Source organism: Oreochromis niloticus, linkage group LG20 (assembly GCF_001858045.2).
Source record: "Oreochromis niloticus isolate F11D_XX linkage group LG20, O_niloticus_UMD_NMBU, whole genome shotgun sequence".
NCBI classification, from domain to species: Eukaryota; Metazoa; Chordata; class Actinopteri; order Cichliformes; family Cichlidae; genus Oreochromis; species Oreochromis niloticus.
The window spans coordinates 25180698-25200052 of NC_031984.2; the positions used below are offsets into that span (position 1 = coordinate 25180698).

The 19355-nt window shown below is 41.8% G+C and overlaps 2 protein-coding genes across 3 annotated transcripts; both read right to left on the reverse strand.

Annotated features, from left to right (window-relative positions):
- Positions 1 to 74: 74 nt before the first annotated feature.
- ifrd2 (interferon-related developmental regulator 2) lies at positions 75 to 10470 on the reverse strand. Of its 2 annotated transcripts, XM_005478346.4 has the most exons (13): positions 9937 to 10470; positions 9081 to 9137; positions 4572 to 4688; positions 4297 to 4381; positions 4042 to 4166; positions 3738 to 3895; positions 3463 to 3516; positions 3148 to 3326; positions 2901 to 3009; positions 2659 to 2793; positions 2387 to 2515; positions 1444 to 1536; positions 75 to 1321 (listed from the first exon to the last, which is right to left on the reverse strand). In XM_005478346.4, exons 1-13 carry the CDS (start codon positions 9977 to 9979, stop codon positions 1241 to 1243), a joined length of 1365 nt encoding a protein of 454 aa, XP_005478403.1. In that variant the 5' UTR covers positions 9980 to 10470; the 3' UTR covers positions 75 to 1240. The 2 variants fall into 2 exon arrangements, with proteins under 2 accessions (XP_005478403.1, XP_003444802.1); XM_003444754.5 differs by lacking the exon at positions 9081 to 9137 and having other exon boundaries at positions 9937 to 10468.
- Positions 10471 to 10956: 486 nt separating this feature from the next.
- Positions 10957 to 19317, reverse strand: amt (aminomethyltransferase). Its single transcript, XM_003444840.5, has 9 exons — positions 19036 to 19317; positions 17552 to 17719; positions 17216 to 17296; positions 15952 to 16083; positions 15794 to 15872; positions 15266 to 15411; positions 13426 to 13606; positions 12911 to 13066; positions 10957 to 12580 (listed from the first exon to the last, which is right to left on the reverse strand). Exons 1-9 carry the CDS (start codon positions 19168 to 19170, stop codon positions 12405 to 12407), a joined length of 1254 nt encoding a protein of 417 aa, XP_003444888.1. The 5' UTR covers positions 19171 to 19317; the 3' UTR covers positions 10957 to 12404.
- Between the last annotated feature and the right edge of the window lie 38 nt (positions 19318 to 19355).

The following is a 19355-nucleotide window of genomic DNA, read 5'->3' on the forward strand; positions in this document are numbered from 1 at the left end:
CCGCTAATATCATGTTTCCGAGCAGAAACCAGACCTCCTTTCTGATGTAACTTTATGAACTTAGGAGAAAACAGTGTGCTTAAATTCTCTTTATTCAATCTTTTGTCCAGAAGCACCGATAAGACAGTTTGGTGAGATCATAACTTTTACCCAGGGTGAGGGGTCAAACCTGTTGGATTTGACCCTTTACAAAAGTGTAAACCTAAAAGCCAAACTCATCTGATCAGCAGCTCTGATTAGTGGTGTGTATGTTATCATCCAACATTTTATAAACACGTATCTCCATAAACCCCAATCTTCCCTTTATCTACAGTACATACACATGGATAGATGGTATGAGTCACCAACCTGCAACAAAAATACAAGAGAGAGAAAAAAAAAAAAAAAAGAAGGCAGCAGATTCATTTTACCATGTTTATCCAATAATTCTGTCTGTAAACAAGTTGTAGTATTTTTTTAAGTCTTAAAAAACCACACACATTATGTCCCCTTTAATAAATTATTATTAAAATACAATTCTTCAATAAATGGTTAAAATGAAATACAACTCCAAAAAAATATGAATACAAACATGACAATATTACCTATTTGATTTTTTTTCCTTTTTTCTTTTTAATTTTCATGGTTGAATTCATTTCCAATAAAACACACCCCCACACAAACACCACACACATTTTCCTTTAGGTTGCATTGTTTGTAAAGTCAGTTTCTGGTTTGGCAGCCGAAATGTAGCGAGGCAGTGTTTTTCCAGAATACGTCCTTGGCTCTTTTAACATCAGTTCATTCTTGAATAGGTTAAGATATTAAATAGGACCACAGGCATCAAAATGTAAAATACCTGCCTCACCTGTCACATGACAGGGAAACAGATTGAACTGACTGTGTGATTCTGCAAGTGAGATTTTACCTTTTCCTCTGTATTTGCACTGAATTGAGTTGTTTTAATCCCACTGAAAGGAAGTTTTGCTTTGTTTCACAGCTCATGTTCACTGTGGAGAATCAGAAATGCTATGGCAGCAAATCTGGCACCTGCTTTGAAAGAACATCGGGACTTATCCTCTGCAAACTGAGAATAAACGCTGGCCGCCTTAAATTTGGAGAATGACACGGCATGTGAAGAGCACGAGTGGAAAAAAACAAAAACAAAAAAACCCTGTTTGCTGAGTGTATGCTTGTGAAGAGCTGAAGGCATCACGTTGTATCCATGAAAGGAGTTCCTTGGTTTCTTCATTGTGGCCTCTTACATGACATCGGCACGTTTGTCCCGGACCTTGTTCCTCTGTTTAGTTCTGGCTTTGAAGGCAGCCGAGTTGAAAAGATGCTGTTGAAGCCAAAAAATAAAAGCAAGGTGGTAATCACACACCGGTCACTTCAAACGCTACATTTTTAAAGAAAAATACTCAAAGGCAGAGGTCAGATTGCTCCACCAGAAGCTGCTGTTACCTTCTCAAACCGTGAGATCTTGTTGCCTTTGACCGCAGCGTCCAGGATGAGTGGTGGGCCAAGGCCAAAGATGTCTCTCAGCAGTTGGTTGAACTGCACCAAAACAAAAATTAGACGATATGAGCCAACGATAAAACCGATTTTCCTTTGTTGCATTTATGCTATGCAGACTGCGATGCGGGAGGATGGGCAATAAATCTATGTTTTATTCTATAAACAAAGCTATTTTTGGCAGCTCCCTTGCTACAAGGAGTCGTGAGAGCGGGCAGCTCCGCCTGTTTGATTTGGCAGTTTTATGCCGGATGACCTTCCTGGGATTTGTATCTCTAGCTGGAATCAAACCAGCAACCTTTCGCTTGACAAGTCCCACCTATATGCAACTCCCACCTATACCACAAGTAGAGGGTACATACAAAAGGCATCTTAAAACATCCAGTAAAACAAACAATCAAACAAACAAACAACAAAAAAACCACATAATAAACTTACTAAATTAAGTACCAAGTCATGCCTACTTAAAAGGTATAGTATCTCATTCTAGTGGATTCTTTCAGTAGAGGCGTCACTTTAAACAGTGGATCATTTAGTTCAGAGTGTTTGTGCATCATTTCATAGCTTATTTACCCTAAATAAACCTAACAGAGGCAGTGGGATTTGCCCACACAAGCGGCTCGTGTGTAGGTGTGCTCATTGTGTGCCGACTGGCATATCCTCCACACAAAATTACATTTGGTATCCTCGCAGCCTGCTGGCTGAGCAGCCAGTACCAGTCTTCCCACTCAGCTTCAGGTTTTTGTTTTCTGCAGTCGGTGCAAGATGTGACAGAAGACAAGACTGAAGAGACAGAAGGCACCGAGCAGCTGCAGTAAATGAGGCTGTATGAAAACAAGCCCACTCTGGTGATCAGTGATAAAGATGAAGGCATTTTGTTCTGTTTCCTCACCTGAAGATGGTGTCTGACTCCAGACTCGAGGATCTCTTTGAAGGCGTCGTAGATCCTTCTCCTCACCCAGCTGTCAATGTAAACGTTCTCCACTCCAAACCTGATTTTCTCTTCTGTGAAGTCCTCGTTCTGGAGAAAGAAATGAGAAGTGAGAAGCTCAGATGTGGGTAAAGCGATGTTGAAGAAAGCTACTCGGCAAGTTAAAACAGAACATCGGCCACCTAAAAAAATTTCTGTCAGTCTTTACACAGCTTCAACATGAGACAACGTACCTCTATGTAATGCAGCACCTCTCTGAAGATGGAGCGTTGTTTCCTTCTGTCGTTCTTGGCTCTGTGCTTGTTGCCGTCTGTAGCCAAACTCTTCAGGCATTCACACAGACTTTCACCGTCCTCCACCTCAAACTCCTGCAGACATTCACACGCAAATATGTAGTGCACTAACACAGGAGACGTTTAAACCTATACACCTGTAAGTGAGTGTACTTGTCTGTTCTCATTGTTCAGGTGTGTACCTCGTCTATCTCTCGCCCCAGCTCCACCAGCAGCGCGATGGTCTCTCCTACCGCGATTCTGTAGTTCACATCGCTGCTCTGAAGACACGTCTGTAGTTTAGGGAGGTGACTATAGCAAGAAAGAGGCATAAAATTACCAGTTAGCTACACTGCTAGATACAACTGCTTCTCCTCTCCTTTTTAAACTAAAGTCCATGTCAGACGCAACAGAAGATGCCAGAAGCAGCTTACAGCTGGTTTTACTCACTGGCTGAGCAGCACAGTCAATCTAGAAGTGGGACAGATGGTGACCAACAGTGACCAGGCCTGCAGGGCAGCAGTGTGCAGACCTGGACTTCCAGGTTTCGGTGTGGGCAGAACTCCCTCTCCATTCGGGTACGAAGACATGAACACACTCTCCAATAGAGCCAATGACTTGATTAAGTCCTGTGAGGAGGTAACATCAATGCATAACAGCATAACATTAATGTTTCTCGAGTTATTTAAGTCTTTTTCTTTTACTCTGAAAACGTCCAGCTTATGCTTCTCAGAATTAAACTGATAAGCTACAAAGTGTTCTCACCTCTCCATCTTCAGCAGATGAGACATAGCAGCACATCCCCAGAGTCCTAGCACACTAACAGGGACACAGATGCAAGAACGGTCAAACTAACACACAAGCATCTGAGGACAGACAGCGACACTTCATGTGTGATCCTAACACAATCTGGGCTTAGAATCTAAATAATCAAGATAACATTTGAGCACAAAATAAAAAAACAACACACACCCCCTCTGAATAAGCCATCCTAAATCCAGATCTGCATACAAGTTCACAAGTTTCATGTGATTACTCACACTCTGGCGAGCTGCTATGCTGGCACTGCTGTCACTCAAGGTGGCCGTGAGAAGCGGGCGAAGCATTTTGAAGCCCTCCTCCGCCTCGTCTCCGCCCCCCAGCTGAATGCAGAGCAGAGCAAAAACCGTGGCCGACGCCGCCTTCTCCTCGCCACTGCCTGGACACACGAGGAGAACATCGTTTTTTAAAAAAAAACACCGTTTTCATAAATCTTTTGAATTTTCACAAAAATTGCATCAACAGGTTAGCAGAAAGCAAGATGAACTGAAACAATCCACACCAATTCAAGTTGTTTTGCATTACCTTTTCTGAGGCTCCTTTCCAGGCAGTCGCTGATGGTGAGGCGCCTCTCTGTCAGGAAGTCATACAGCACTCTGGAGGAGAAGGCCTGTCGCAACGACTCAAGAGCTGCTAGACGAGTCTTTGCACTACGACATGAGGAAGAAAACAACAACAAAAGGTGTTGGAGCCATTTTTTGCAGTCAATAGTGCCATTGCATGCTCATTTTGCTTTCTTGACACTTCTTGATTGATTTAAAAAAAAAAACAGTTTCTCACCTCTTATCAGTCAGGTTGTCTATACATAGTTTGAGTTTGTCTTCTGTTTCTTCCTGGGCAGTTTGCTCATCCACCTGCTCACTTCCTGTGTCAGATCAAACAACACAGAAACCTGATACAACTGCATTAAAAGGCAACTGTTTAACGTTTTGACTGGAGACTCCGGCCACAGATACACAGATTGTTTAGTGGCAAATCAATTAGAAAATAATCACTGAGGCCCAAACCCAGACTGAATGCACATGTAGAAGGAATGAATTGTGTATTGTATTTACCCGTGCCCTCTTCCAGCACCGAGGTGCTCTCGCTGGCACTGCTGTAGTGGCTGAGAATGTCCGACGTCAGCTCGTCATCGCTGGCTGCCGCCTCTCCCTTTACTCCATTTTTAGCACCTGGAGACCGAAAAGATAAAATAAGAAAAAACAGCAGAGCAAAAGGATATTTGGAAGAAGGTGGATGGAAACTGTATACTTTAAAACTTTAATGTCTAACACAAGTCCTTTTTTGTTGTTGTTGTTATAAATCACAACAGAAGTTAACCCAAAATTTTTGATTAGCTCCCACAATTAAATTAATTTATACAATAAATTATACAATTAAAGGAGATCTGGGTGACACTGAGGCCCTCTTATGTCACTATAAGCAGCTCACTTCCAATCATATGCAAAAAACATTACAGTAAAACTGAAACCTGTTCTGCCATTTTCCAAGGCAGCAGGATGTGTTGAGTAATCCATCACTTATATTACCTGTTAGCACAACTTCCTCTTAGTGTGAAGCTTACCAAACTAACAAAAAAAAAAAAAAAAAACCATCTCTGATAGTTGAAAAAGCTGCGTAATTCTTCGACTTTCCATTAACACCAGAGAGCGACCAAACTCGCACAAACACCAAAACGCTGTTAAATTCAGTGGAACAAAATTCAATGCTAAATATTTTAGTCTGACTTTAGTGGTCAGAATCGCTTCGTTTGTATGCACATGGTATAGCAAAGGGGAAAAAAAATTGTTTCAAGCACTTAAAATAATTTTTTTATGCTCAGTTTTTTTGCTGCATATTAGGAATCTTTATTAAAAAATAAATAAAAATAAAAGGATGGCTAAAATGAGACACTTCCCCAGAACTTGTGGTTTAAAAAAAAGAAAAAAGAAAAAAAAAAAAAGAAAAAAAAAAAAGAAATGCAGAAGCTGCCCAAAATTAACCAGAAGCTGGCAGGAGGCTGTCTACGAGGAGCTGCTCACGCAGTTGTGCTGCCTCTCTGCATCTTTGGTCTACTTCTACAATACACGTATACACTTAATTGCCATCTGCAAACTCCTTTACTGGTGTGAATTCATCATGTTTTGCTGTCACTCTCGCCCACACAAGGAAGCTGGCGACTTCTTGGTTAACAACCAGGTCATAACTAACTCAATTCAGTTCAGTTTGGATCTAATGGTACAGCGCCGCATCACAACGACAGTCGCCTCTAGGCGCTTTATTACTGGAAAAGAAAGACCCCTAAACATTTTGGAGAAAATCCCACTAACAGTCAACCCCTTATATACAACCTCTAGCACAACCAGGCTTGGGAAGGGACAGCCATCTGCACCTATCAATTGATAGGAGCAAATAAAATAGAGGAGAAAAGGGAATAATGAAAAAGAGCATAGGAAGACACGGGGGAAAAAAAACAAAACAACAACACACAGACCAAGAGAAAGGAGCCTAAAATGTAATGACATGCTGCAGTGGAATATAAAATAAAAAAAATAAAACACTAGGAGAGTGAAAAAGTGCATCACACCAAGCAGCCTCCCATTCTACTTTTAAATGACAAGTAAGCCTAATGTTCCACAGAAAAGTGCTCTATTAGGATAACATGATACTATGAAGTCTCTAATCACAGCAAACACCAGATAACGCAAGGATTTTCCATTAGGTAATGCTCAGTCATCTTTTATTTGTTTATTAGCGCCAGATATTCTGTTTCCACACAGCTCTGCCATGTGTGTATGAGAAGGGCTAAGAGTGAGGCATGCAGAGCTAAGCTAACACTCCTGCTGGCTCAGGACTTTCTACTGTTGTTGGGATTACTGAAGACCAGTGTGGTTTTCATTTATTCGTTCATTCAGTGTGTGGGATCCAGAACGGTCAGACTGTGTGCGCGCAAGTACACGTGTGTTTAGGTGTTCGTGTTGAGGTCAAACAGGACAGCTGGGGTAGCCCAAAGGTCACCGGTGTTGGAGCAATTCAAAATAGGAGAGTCATTCCATTCTGTTCAACACCTAACACAAAAGCACAGCAAATACAGAAACTTTGTTGACACATTTTGCAATACCTTGTAGTTATTTCCACCTGTTTTCCCAGATAAAAAATGCATAGACAACTAAGACCATGTTTGAGCTCAGAGTAACGAGTGTAAACTAGGCTAAAGTTCAGCCATTTGACTGGAGTGGACTCAGTTGTGAAGCCACTGTTTTCAGATCTTAGGTTTTAATCAGAATACTTTATTGATCCCTAGGGGAAATAACCTTTCCTTTACAGAGTTGGGATATTTGGGAATCTAGCTTCAAATCCGAGTCTCATTATTCCCACTGCTTATGAAATACTTTACTTTCACACTAAATGTCTCTACCAAGAATCGGTTCATGATTCCTAGCAACAACTACTCGCTACTTAATAGTTAATAATTATATAACTCTTTTCTTTTAATTAATGGTGAAATAACACATGAAAAAATACAGGACGTAAATGTAAATTCAGAAAAAAAGACGATCTGAACAGCGTCCCTTGAAGTGCGCTTTCCTTATGTGATGTTCTGATTACTCTGACAGAATGGCCCGAGGCAAACATACTGTTGGTAGCTGAGATAACACGCTCTGTGGGCCAATATCAGTCAGCAGTTTCCCAGTCACCATCCTTGAACTGCTGGTCACTTCACTGGTTACACAGAGCTCCACACCTTCCTACGCAGGCCTGCCCACACACAGCTCAGTTAGTGAAGTGTGAGCTCCCCGCCAGGACTCACGTGTCCTCTCCCCATTGCCACTTTATGCTTACATAGCAGTCACTCACACGGCTCCAGCAGTTGGTCAGCCACTGGGAAATAAGGCTCTGCTGACAGATTCGAGCCGAGGAGGAGGGAGCTTTTTAAAAAGCCCACATGCTATAGACGGAAGACATAGGACTCCAATGGCTAAATTAACCTGCATTCTCCTTGCAGGCACTTTGCTAAACGTCTGAATGGATCACTACCCCTACAGTTGGAGAAGTCAAGCAGCACAGCTAATATTCGGACATCTATTTTTCTCACCATCAGCGCTTGTTCTTCTAAAACTGCAAGCCCTATTTGAAGTCATCCAGAAACAGACCTTGAAGGAAAACTAAATTATTCGACTTAAAATATCAAACCACACGGAGTGTTGCAGGAAACTGATGCATAAATCTGCATCGATAACAAAAACTACTGTCTTTAGAGTTTAAATAGTCTGTTTCTACTGGAATACGTAGAAGTATTCTGTACTGGTACTGCTGGTTGTCAGTGCTGTCTCCATTCACAATCATTTATTGCTTGAGAGGTTAAAGATAGCTTTAAAAGGTTGTCTTTGTGTCTCTCACATAGGACAGTTATTTCTCATAATTATCCATCATCAACTGAATAATATGAGGTGTTCCACAAGGTTGTGTCCTGGGCCCCATCCTGTTAGCACTGTACTTGCTTTCTCCCAGGCAAATAAGTCATTTTAATGATATTTATATCTGCATGTTGTCGGCGTCGCACTATTTTTTAAGTCGATGATTTAAAATGCTGTACTACTGAATTATCTGAATAAAGCTAAATACTGACAATACACGTGGTTCTTGTTTCTGCCCCTGTTGGCCTCTTCCCAAAGATAATGAAATGCTTTGGTTCTCCTCCTTCTTTTCTTAAGCCTATCCTCTGTAATCTGGGATTCTTCCTTTAGCCACACTTACACTTTGGACCAGCATGTAAAATACTTGGTTTCCCCACGTTTCTACCAGCTGGGGAATATTGCTGAGCTGTGGCTCATTGTGTCCATAACTTTAAATCCTGTTAGCCTGCATAAATTAAACAACTTCAAAAATTTACCATGAAATTCTCCCTGTCCATCCATTAAAGTTTGCAGAAAGCTTTGGGTTTCAAAGGAAGCTCAAACATTAACATGATTATATTATGTGTTAATAAGGAACATGTGACAGTAAGTTAGGGACTGCCACATAGAGCAGTGTCACCAGTGACTTTAACTCAGCGTCCAGAATGTCACGCTTACCTGACATTGCTTACACATGACATAGTCGCACAGGAAGCAACAAGTAATTGTTTATGGTATTAGTGCAGGTAAGAAGAGGAGAAATTTCAGTTCAAAGTTACGATCAGAGTAGATGGCGATAAATCAAGAAAAGTTTTTTTAAAATAAATAAATAAATAAACCAAACACCTGTAAGTGCAGCAGGACAGGTGGCTGAAAAGGTCAAAAGTCGTTAGACGACATTCATACTCTGTAATATCTATTTTTTAATCTTGCCTTAAAGCCAGGACAAGTGCATGGTGTTCACGTGAGACGTGCACACAAAGAATGAGAACATTCAGATATAACTGCTACAGCTTTATTAAAGTGAGCAGCCAAGGCACGCAGAAGGAAGAGTGCAGCTGAAATACAAAAAGACAGACATGGTCGTTTGATTTGCGGCATGCACTGTCATGAGGTTCAAGAGCTCCTGGACAAGGTTAAAACCAGACGTAGAAGCTGGGGTCGGGAGTCAGGAGTCAGAGGAGTTACCTTTGAGTGACGCCTTAGTCGACAGGTGCAGCTGAAGAACCTCCTGACGGAGAGAGCCTGGACATGATGGAATGAACGGATGGTTGAAATAGATTGTATATTTGGAGGAAGAGCAGTGGACAGGTTCATGAATGGATGGAAAGGTGAATGTAATGCAAGAATGGCCATGATGGAGAAGAAAACATGAAAAATGGGCATTAAATTCTGTATTTCAACCCTTTTTTTTTGCATTTAATGATGCATCTGAAGCTTTAAATTAAGTAAAGACAAACGCTGACAAAGCTGTAAAGCCAGATTGCAGCGGACCGTAAATTTCTTTGCGTTTCCTCTGCACAAACTTTGGAAGTCGGTGTGTGCGCTTTCAAAAGAAAAGTCACTCCACGATTACTTTATCCACGCCGACAAAAGCGTGCAGCTGTTAACTCCGAAGCAGCAACGTCACAGAATTGACCATAATTCATATGTTAATGAGCTTGAATAATAACTCTTTATGCAGAAGTCTACAGCTATTAAAAAATGCATCAAGCTTTCCTGGACCGCTCCTCGCGCCTATTAGAGTGTCAAACTGGCTTTAGCATCAATGCCAAGCAAATGCAGACTGCACTGCTAAGATGTAGCACTGATTATACCCACATGGATGTGCACGTCAGGGTGCAAAACAACTCACATGCTAAAGTTAGGAAGCAACAGGCTGCCCGTCTGTTAGCCTCCATTCCATATGGCAAAAATACCCCTGCTTCAAACTGCTAGTCTTTCTTCCAAGTGTACTGTTAGATCTGTTCAAACCGTATTCAGACTTCTACTCCCTTATATTCCTGCTTGAGCTTGAGTTAGCATGGCTGCTATTGCTACTTACCCGGCTTACCGGAGCCACGTTTCCCCGTCTTACTCCGCGGCATTTCCAGCAGCTTTGATCCTCCGCTTCACAACAAAGCTAGCTGAGGTTAGCTAGCCTAAGGATTTGAACGACGGGCGTGAAAACAGCAGCAACAGAAGCCTGTCCGTAATTACAAGGTTTTGGGGGTTTTTGTTTGTTGTTCTTAAGCCACCTTCTTTCGTGTTGACGCTTTGGTTATCGCTGGCTAGCCTCCGTTACGAACACCAACCAACACCACGTTCCGTAACTTTTCGCTTTCTTCAGTCTATGAATAAAGAGTTGTCCGTCGGCGGAAAAGTGGCTGTCTTCAGCAGCTGCCCCGGTGTATTATCTATGATTGTCCCCGGGTAATCTATATCTAATACTAGGGTGAGATGGTAAGTATTTTTCAAAGCGTTTAGGACGGAGTTTTGAGCACGCTGTAGTCGCCAAGTCCACCATCTTCCCCTCAGTAGCAACTGATAAAACCGGCAGCCGGGGTTGCCAGGTTTGTTCAGTTAACGTCCCCTCCTTTCCGCTTACGTGTAAAGCCAACGTCACGCGTCGTAAATGAAGTTCCTTTGTGGACTTGATATGATTAAATAAATCGAGTCATACATTTGTTTTGAATTGAAGTTTGAACTTCCAGGGTTTTCATAACAAACGGCTCGCCTTTAATCATGTTTTATTCATTTAAAGGTGTGAGCCATGAGTCAAATTTGGGGAAAACGGTGTTGCACATTTACATCCCTCCACACTCCTGCTTGGAGATGAACATTTAATTCAAGATTACAAGATTTGTAATCTTGAATTTACTGTATCCGATTTGGATATTATTCACAACAGTATCGAGACCTGACATTTGGACATGGTGACGCTAACAATAAATACAGGATACGGAGCTGGAGGTGGGGGGAAGGCAAGGCTCAGATGGACCTGTGCATAAGAGGAGTAATGGATATTCTGGACAAAGGATGTTGAAGATGACAGAGAAAAAAAAAAAGGAAAAAAAAAGGAGAATTGAACAGAAATCACCTTTATTAAAGAAAAGACCTCATATCAATAGAAAATGTTTACAAAAACTCCATAATTTGTCCAAGTATTAGTACAAACTCACAGCAAATGTTCAAGAAAACCTAAGAGTCAGTAGTTTTGCAGACATACATGCATAAGACAGTGTCCCATTTGATAATTAAGATTTCCTTAGAAGCAGACAGAAAACAGAAAATAATTACAATTAACATCTTTTCAAGTTAGTCTTGTACCACATGTTGCCCAGGTGCAAAGTGTTCTAATCTTATGATTTTCTTTACGAATCACCAAACCAAGAGCAAAAACAAAAAATGAACATAAAAAAAAAAACCTCAATACCACAAATGCAACTACAACACTAAAGACAGAGACTTTTTGCATGGAAGGACAACAAGTCACCCCCGTTTACAAATCAAGCATTTTATAAAACCATGGTTACTGGAAATTTGGTTTATGACATTCAGAAAACCTTAAAAAGAGAAATGTGTCGTGTGCAGTTTCTGTTTTTGGTCCAGCAGTGACAAACCGAAATGATATCATGTTTCGTTAGCGATAAAAAGTGAAATGTTAGTGTTTACATCTTTGTTACTCCCACTGGAAAAATAAAAGTGCGGCAAGGTATTTTATTAAACAAAAAAAACAACTTGATCTCGGAACAACGTGAACAACGTCTCGGTCCCATCATCCACAGGGGAACCCATGTTAGTGCACCATGAATGTCTTAACCAAACACACACATAATACTGAATGACTAAAGGACTGGCAGTCTGCGCAAAGTCTTTGTATGTTGGGTGACCAGATCCCAAAACACGAGATGGTGTGGAACTTGTTAGCCAGACAAAAATTGAATTTCCCAGGATAAAGTATTCATTTTCTTTGTGGCAGTTTCCATCATATTTACCAAAATCGTCTTTCCCTGATGGGCAGAGCGTTAGACGAGCTACGTGGCTCTACATGGGACTAACTTCCACTTGAATATAAGACAAAGCCTTCCCTGCTTTCTTCAGATAGTTTGATTAAAAGCCAGACTTTATAGACGTGCATATCCTGCAGAGCCAGTCAAAATGTGGGACACACCTCTTAATATGTGGGACGGGGGGGGGGACAAGGGATAAAAATGCTTAGCAGTCCATTATAAAGAGGGTCATCTGGTCACCCTGTTTTGTACGTGAGCTCCTATAATGTCCATCCTCAAAGCGGCAGCCCTGGTGACTCTGAATATGAACACTGTGACTACTTTAAACTTCATATATTTGTGCGTTACAGCCGATCAATAGTCAGTAGTCATTTTTGGACTAATTTCTCCTCTCTTGGACTCACCAGTGAAGATCTGTAAATTTTATATTGTGGGCTAAGAATGAGGGGGCAGTGCTGGCAAATACAGGATCGTTTGAAGGAACGCTCAGCAGCACCTATACTCGCCATACATGTCACTCCTAACCAGTATAGTATTTGGTGGGCACAAAGGGCATCTTGCTGACGGTGGCCGGCACTGCCTTTTTCCTGACCTCGACCTGGATGCCTGTTCCATTTTTGGCGAACGCCGCATCCACGTAACCCATGGCAATGTTGTTTTTCAGGCAGGGAGAGGGGCAGCCGCTGGTCACCTCACCTGTACAAAACACATAAATGAATTTGTCTTTCCAAGGAAATTGTGTCATTTATTTCTATATGACAGACACTATGTCTGCAATGATGCAGTGTGTGAAGAAACATTTAACAATCATCTCGCTGACATTTGATATGATGCCACAGAAATACAAACAATGCGATCATATTTATTTTAAAGCCCTAACATGTAAGATTTGAAAATGTCTGACTCTGGAGACCCCAATTGGCAACATCATAACAGGTACTGTGGCAAACAACAATACTGTCATAATTGTTTGGGGGGGGGGGTTATGTTTTTTATGTCTGTGTTAGCACTTTGGCACATTCTGACCTATGACCTTTCCGTCAGGGCTGAGAATAGGCGTGTGCTGCCGGACTGGGGGGCCGGTGGACACCAGACCCACTCTCTTCCTGGCTGTCTTGGCTTTGATCTGAGGTACGATGATGTCAGCACCGGGGAAATCTTTGGCCTGGCGTCTGCGCTTTCCTGTGTGTGAGACACCAGCAGAGTTCATTGACAGACTGAATGAAAAGGCAGGCGTGCACAACAACATCTGGGATCGTCTAAAAAAAAATAAAAAAATTCTTATGTGTAATTCCAAATTATCAGATGGTGGTATCTAATTGCTATGTAATTGTGAAACTATTAGAAAAAGATCCTAAAACACATGCTGCTTCTCGCCATCGGAGACCAATCAGAAGAACGTTTACCTTCGAGTGACGCCTTAGTCGACAGCTGCTTATTAAGTGGCAAATAAAAACAAAATCACAAGATTCATCACAGCCTCACACAAAAGCAGCAGTTAGAAAAAAATAATAAACGACCAAAAAAAATGAAACTCCAACCTATGGTCCAGACAAGCGTGGCCTCCACAGGTGTAGTGGTCTCATCGATGTCATTGCCATAGAGACAAAGCCCCGCCTCCAGTCGTAGACTGTCCCTAGCTCCCAGCCCGGCCAGCTTCACCTCACTGTTGGCCGCTAGCTTCTCCGTCAGCTCCACCACTCTGGACTCAGGGATGGAGATCTGACACACAGAGACACAGGTAAACTGTAGAGCCACGTCTCTATCCAAGTACCTTTGATGCCAATAAAGTTAAGAGAATTACAAATTTAAAATGGAGACTTCACCTCAAAATTACATCTACGCATGTAATGATACATTTCGCCATTTATCCCTGTTTTGGAGAAGTTTACTACAGATCTGTCAGCCACAGACCCTGGTGTGTGTGTAGGTTCATGTAGGAACTATTTTATATCTGCCAATCAAAAGACATGTGCAGCTAGCTAAAAGTAATTAAGCTACTTTGAAGGTTTGCATCCTGTGAAGCTTTCATTACACAATCTCTTTATTGTACAGAGTGATACAGCTGGCTGCTGTAATTAGGCCAACACAAAACATTTCCTAGATTAAGTGCTCACGATAAGGTTTCTGGATGTTTGAGTAAGAATTTCTGGAATGAGACACTGGCGAGTCTTTTTGTCTTGGAGAGCGATAGAGCGCCATCTAGTTCTGCTATATCTACAAGAAACCAGGCAGATCTACAGTGATAGCTCAAAAAAAAAAAAAAAAAAAAAAATATAAACTCAATTTTCTTGTTAACAATTAACAATCAAAGAAAAGCAGTCTGCAGAGAGGACGTTTCTTCAAACATGATTTGCATCAAATGAATGCCCAAATAAGTGCAAGTGTATCAAGACTACTTCAAGATGTTGATTACATATCAAGAAGAAGAAGCTGCTGTCAGCTGCTCCCTTATTCAGAAGGGGTCACCACAGCAGGTACCTCTGCATGTTTCATTTGTTAGATTTTTTATTTATTTTTTCAAACAGCAGAATCAACTTCCTGACACAAACCCAAAGGGATTTGTCTCCTCCTGGATACAAAAACCTGCGAACTTTAACTTGTTAGTCAAATGTTTAAGACACTTCACTAAAGGGTCACTCACCATTAATTTCAGATTAATATTTTAAAATCTTTAAGAGAAACAGGTAATTAGCTTGATAACTCAAACAGTTACAATAAGTATAGTAAACAGATGTGAGTCTGAGCACCAAGTGAAATGAAGACAAAGAAAATCAAGCTGCCACCATCGCTCTGTAAGATAGATGGAGAGATCCACCCACATCCACCCTGTTCTTCTTTTTTGAGCGGGTGCATATCAGCAAGTAACTGTGATCTTTCTTTAAACAGACAGCTTGTGAATCAATAATGGCAGGATACAGAGTAGTTAGTCCACAGTCTTTTGACTTCAGCCTCACATTTGGTTTTGCATTTGTGGTTTCGATATGTCACATATGCCTCTTTTAGAGCTGCACTCCTTTCTATAAATGGCACTGTATCTGAAAGTGTGGGCTTTTGCACAAGTCCCAGTGGTTAGCTCACTAAAGACCAGGCCTAATAAGAGTTACACACTGAGGTTAGAAAGAAATAACACACTGTCCAGGCAATAACGGACATTCAAAGACTTGCACAGGCTTTTGGTTGGCAGAGGGAGTGATGGGGGACAGGGTCTGCAGAGAGGCGTGGGACTCCACAGAACTGCTTGCCAATACAGCCTTTTAAAAAAAAACAAAAACAAAAACAAAAACAAAAAAAAACACTGTCCATTAAACACAAGTTATAATAAAAAGCTAGTTGTCCCGAAGCACGAAAGTACCTGCAAACACACACATATGTGCTCACCTCCACCCCGTCCTCTCCAGTGTATCCACATCGAGTTACTCTGCAGTCAGGGACACCGAACACCGTGGCCAGGGCAGAGGTCATGAAAGTTAGCTTACTGAGGTCCTCCTTCAATCCCGCCTGGAGCACCCGAGACATAGTGGGACCTGCAGACATGCAAATAAATTCTTATCTGCAAGACCTGAGACACCTAAACTGCAGGAGTTCACTCTTCGGTTCATGAAGGATTCAAAGAGGAAACAATGAAAGAATGTATTATTTTTTTAAACAACGTGACTGAAGAAATACTGATAATGAGAAAAAGTGAAGCCAACTAAGATGAGCAGAAGAAGAAAAAAATCAGAAGCAATAGCCAAAATTCATGGATGGACAGAGAAAGAGTGAATGAGGGAAAGCAAAACCAGAGGAAAGTAAAACAAGATGAAAAGGAAGGAGGAAGAGAAGTAGAAAGGAAAGGAAGTGATGAAGACTATAGTAAGGGCACCGATGAAAAGAAAAAGAAGGCAGACTGTCGCACAAATATTCTACCTTGCACAGCAATCAGTGCGCAATCAAGAAACTCCAGATCCACATCAAAACCAGCATATTTGAACTCTGCCAGTCTGGCCTGAAAACAAAACACACCCACACACATCAGATGCTTTTTAACTCCCAGCCTGTTTGCTACATACATTTCTTGAATTCACCTTCATATGAGCAGAGTCCTTGTCAGCACAGCCGGCGTTGGAGACTACGTAGAGGTAGCCCTGGTCCGTCTTTGTCACAATGAGGTCATCAATAATCCCACCTTTCTCATTAGTGAAGAGGGTCAACGTGCCCTTGGAGGTGAGGCAAGAAAGAGAAAAGGAAATGAAGGAAACAGAAAACAGGACACTGTGGACATCGTGTTTATGTTAAGTTTCTCTTCTTTAAGTCTCTCTTGCAGTCACTGGATTAGCCATACTCAGAATATCTGAAAACCCAACTCAGTGAAGATGCCAGAAGAGAAACTTCAGATTTAGCCAAGCTGGGAAGGTCTCTTGGGGCCATTTCTAAACAACTGCAGATTCCAAGATCATCAGTTCAAACAACTGGAGGAAAGACAAACAACCCAGGAACCACAAGGACTCAAGCCTGTCATAAACTGTATACTGCTGAAACGCCATCATCACTGTCCACTGAGGTTTTACATCGCTGTGAACTAAAAGGGTGCTGATTAAGAAAGAAGCACACGCTCCAAAGTCAGCATCTTCAAGCTTGAATGGAATTTGCAGCTGTTCACATGGACAAGAAAAAGTTTTATAGTCAGATGAGAGAAGCTTTTTTTGGCCACAATGACAGCAGTTATGTTTGGAGGAGTAAAGGTGAAGCTTTACTACCAGTGATACGAGTACATTACACAAAATAGTCCTCATTCTGCATTAATCAAACTATGTCCAAATTCTTCAACTTCACCTCAAATCAACAGCTAGATGGTTGAAACTTGGACACAGTTGGGTGCTGCAACAGATCTTGGAACAGATAAAACAGGCTGCATGTATGTACATGTATATACATACATGTATGTATATGTTTGAACTTCTATGTATAAGAGAAAATCCAGTTCAATGTGGTCCAGCCAGTTTTTATTTTTTTTAAGTTGATTAAAGATATATGCTTTATAATCCTTCACACAATGAGAGTGAACTGATGGCCTCATGTTGCAGTGGATACAGTCTCATTGTTTTTGTCTCTAAATACAACCGGCAGCTGCTTTAGAGGAAACCCTCTCAGTAAAAACTGTGTACACTGCCTGCTCAGCACCAGACGATTATATTTTTGGAAGTAAAAATAATTTAAAAAATGGATTAAAGTCAACATGTCAAGTTAAACGGTGATCTTCTGCTAGTTTTGTGTCCACAGCTTCCCCTCGCTTGCCTCAAAGTGAACAAAAAGTCAGTAAAAGCAGAAGCAAAACAATCCTTTGTGTACCTGGTTGTCCTTGAGTTCTGCGATGTCTGCAACCACCAGTGACTCCATGAACTTCACCCTGTCTTTGCCGTGGACGTTGGTCTGACGGAGAAAAACGAAAAGTCTGTAATTAATTCATTAACAGCAACAGTTTCCTGGAGATTTGGGTGGTGGATAAGAACAACAGCCAGACATTATTTTTACTCTTCCATGATGTGACTAACATGTACATTTCTTCACTTGACAAACTCATTGTTTGACACAGGGGTCACACTCTGCTCCCAATATTTACAAGTATATCCAAGTTGCGATGCTCTACTTGAAATCTGCACCCACGTTTAAGAGCACATGCCTCACCTGCAACATGTGGCTGACATCAAAGATGGAGCAGTGCTCTCTGGTGTGCATGTGAGAGGCAATGTGACTGTCTTTATACTGAACGGGCATACTCCAGCCTGCAAACTCCACCATCTTTCCCCCCTGGTCCCTGTGGAAGTCAAATAGTGGAGTCTTCTTCAAGGCAGCCTGGGGAAAAGAAAACATCAGGCTTGTAGTAAAAGTCCACGGATGAAATACTGCGACTGCTGATTTCTTGCATGATATTAAATCTATTAAAGTGTTTCTAACAGGTTTAGTAGTTTAGCATGTTCTGCAAATACCACAGTGAGCAGGAACACAATAACAACACATCTTTGATTAACACACAGCTCAGCTGATAGGCCTCTCTCTTTCATGCTCTCTTCAGTCTGACCTTTGAACCAGCTGGTGAAGGTGGGCTTATCAGCCACAGCAGCAGCAGCACACTGTGGGACAGAGTGTGTCTGCACCTTTCCAAACTGTCCTCAGTCAGCTGTTACTGTGAACAAACCGAAGGCATGTAGCTGCTCTGGTTGCAGTATCAACTAGACCCATATACTCTTAAGCCTTTGTGGATTTATACTGCTTTGTACTTATGATATTTTGGGTATTATAAGAGTGAAAGAACAAGACTGATCCTATCTTGATCAATTGTTTTGACCCAAACCACCTTTGCATACAAACCTACAAAAGCATAGGGATGACATGAAGGAGTAAAAAGCTGGATAAAAGGGTAAGATGGCCCCGCATTAAACTGAGACCTTGCTGACAGTACCGCAGAGTCAGTCACTCGTGGTTTTAATAAAGCCATTTTGTGCAGCTCAGTGAAGTGAAGCAGGCAGGGGGGAGGGCCACTCTGCAGGGACAGATGTACATTATGTGTGCATGGGCGAGCCGATGCTGTCAAAAACTCACATGTTAATACTGTATTAATTCAAGCCCTAACCCTATCACAACAACAGTCGCCTCAAGGAGCTTTATAGTGTAAGGTAAAGACCCTACAGCACTAAAGAGAAACCCCAACAATCAGACAATCACACCAATCCCCTATGAGCAAGCACTTGGCGACAGTGGAAAGGAAAAAGTCCTTTTTAACAGGAAGGCAGGCAGGCCTCTGAGGTGACCTGTTGGGGGTGAGGGGAGGTAGACAGGGCTAAAGACACACACACAGTAGGCAGTAACAATAATAGAGCGAGGCTCGTTCAGAGAGCCAATCAAAAATCATCTAAATCTGATGAGATATAGGCCTGAAATTGTCCTTTCACTGGAATTTCTTGAAATACAAAAGTAGGATAAGCACACCACAGGACAGGTTAGAGTTTTTAAAAAAAATATTAATAAGTAATATCGAACACGTGAGAAATTAAATAAGTGAAAATTCAGCAAATAGATAAATAACTCATAACAACAAAAGGTGCGCGTGAAGTCTAACGCCAAAAGCCTTTGGCACACTTGTAAGGAGTGAAGTTCACGGCTCTGCTTACTTCTGTGCTGGCAGCCCGGCTCTGCTGCTGCCTCCTCCCCGCACATCCAGCTCCAAAGAACCGCAGCAAACCGTCCCGTGCAGCCCGCAACCCGAGCCCCGAAGCCCCGGCTCCAACCGTCAACCGAGCCCACATTATGACACCTGATTCCCCGCTAAATTCAGCACGCACTCTCGCTGCTCCTGACGGGGTAACACTTCCGCTGTGCTTCTAAACTCTTTGGACTCTTCACTCAGTACAGTTTGCTCTTACCTAGCAAAACCACATGAAGCGCAATGATTAGCCGCGAGGACTTGTGGGTAATGTAGTTGCTGGACCGC

Excerpts from the sequence above, each read along its gene's own strand:
- ifrd2 (XM_005478346.4), bottom strand. The coding sequence starts at position 9,979 with ATGCCGCGGAGTAAGACGGGGAAACGTGGCTCCGGTAAGCCGG. Across the intron at positions 9,138-9,936 it reads ACGTGGCTCCGGTAAGCCGG|GCTCTCTCCGTCAGGAGGTT; the intron begins GTAAGTAGCAAT and ends CATCATGTCCAG. Across the intron at positions 3,327-3,462 it reads CATCTGCTGAAGATGGAGAG|GACTTAATCAAGTCATTGGC; the intron begins GTGAGAACACTT and ends ACCTCCTCACAG.
- amt (XM_003444840.5), bottom strand. The coding sequence starts at position 19,170 with ATGTGGGCTCGGTTGACGGTTGGAGCCGGGGCTTCGGGGCTCGGGTTG. Across the intron at positions 15,873-15,951 it reads AGGACTCTGCTCATATGAAG|GCCAGACTGGCAGAGTTCAA; the intron begins GTGAATTCAAGA and ends TTTTGTTTTCAG. Across the intron at positions 13,607-15,265 it reads CTGGAGAGGACGGGGTGGAG|ATCTCCATCCCTGAGTCCAG; the intron begins GTGAGCACATAT and ends TCTGTGTGTCAG.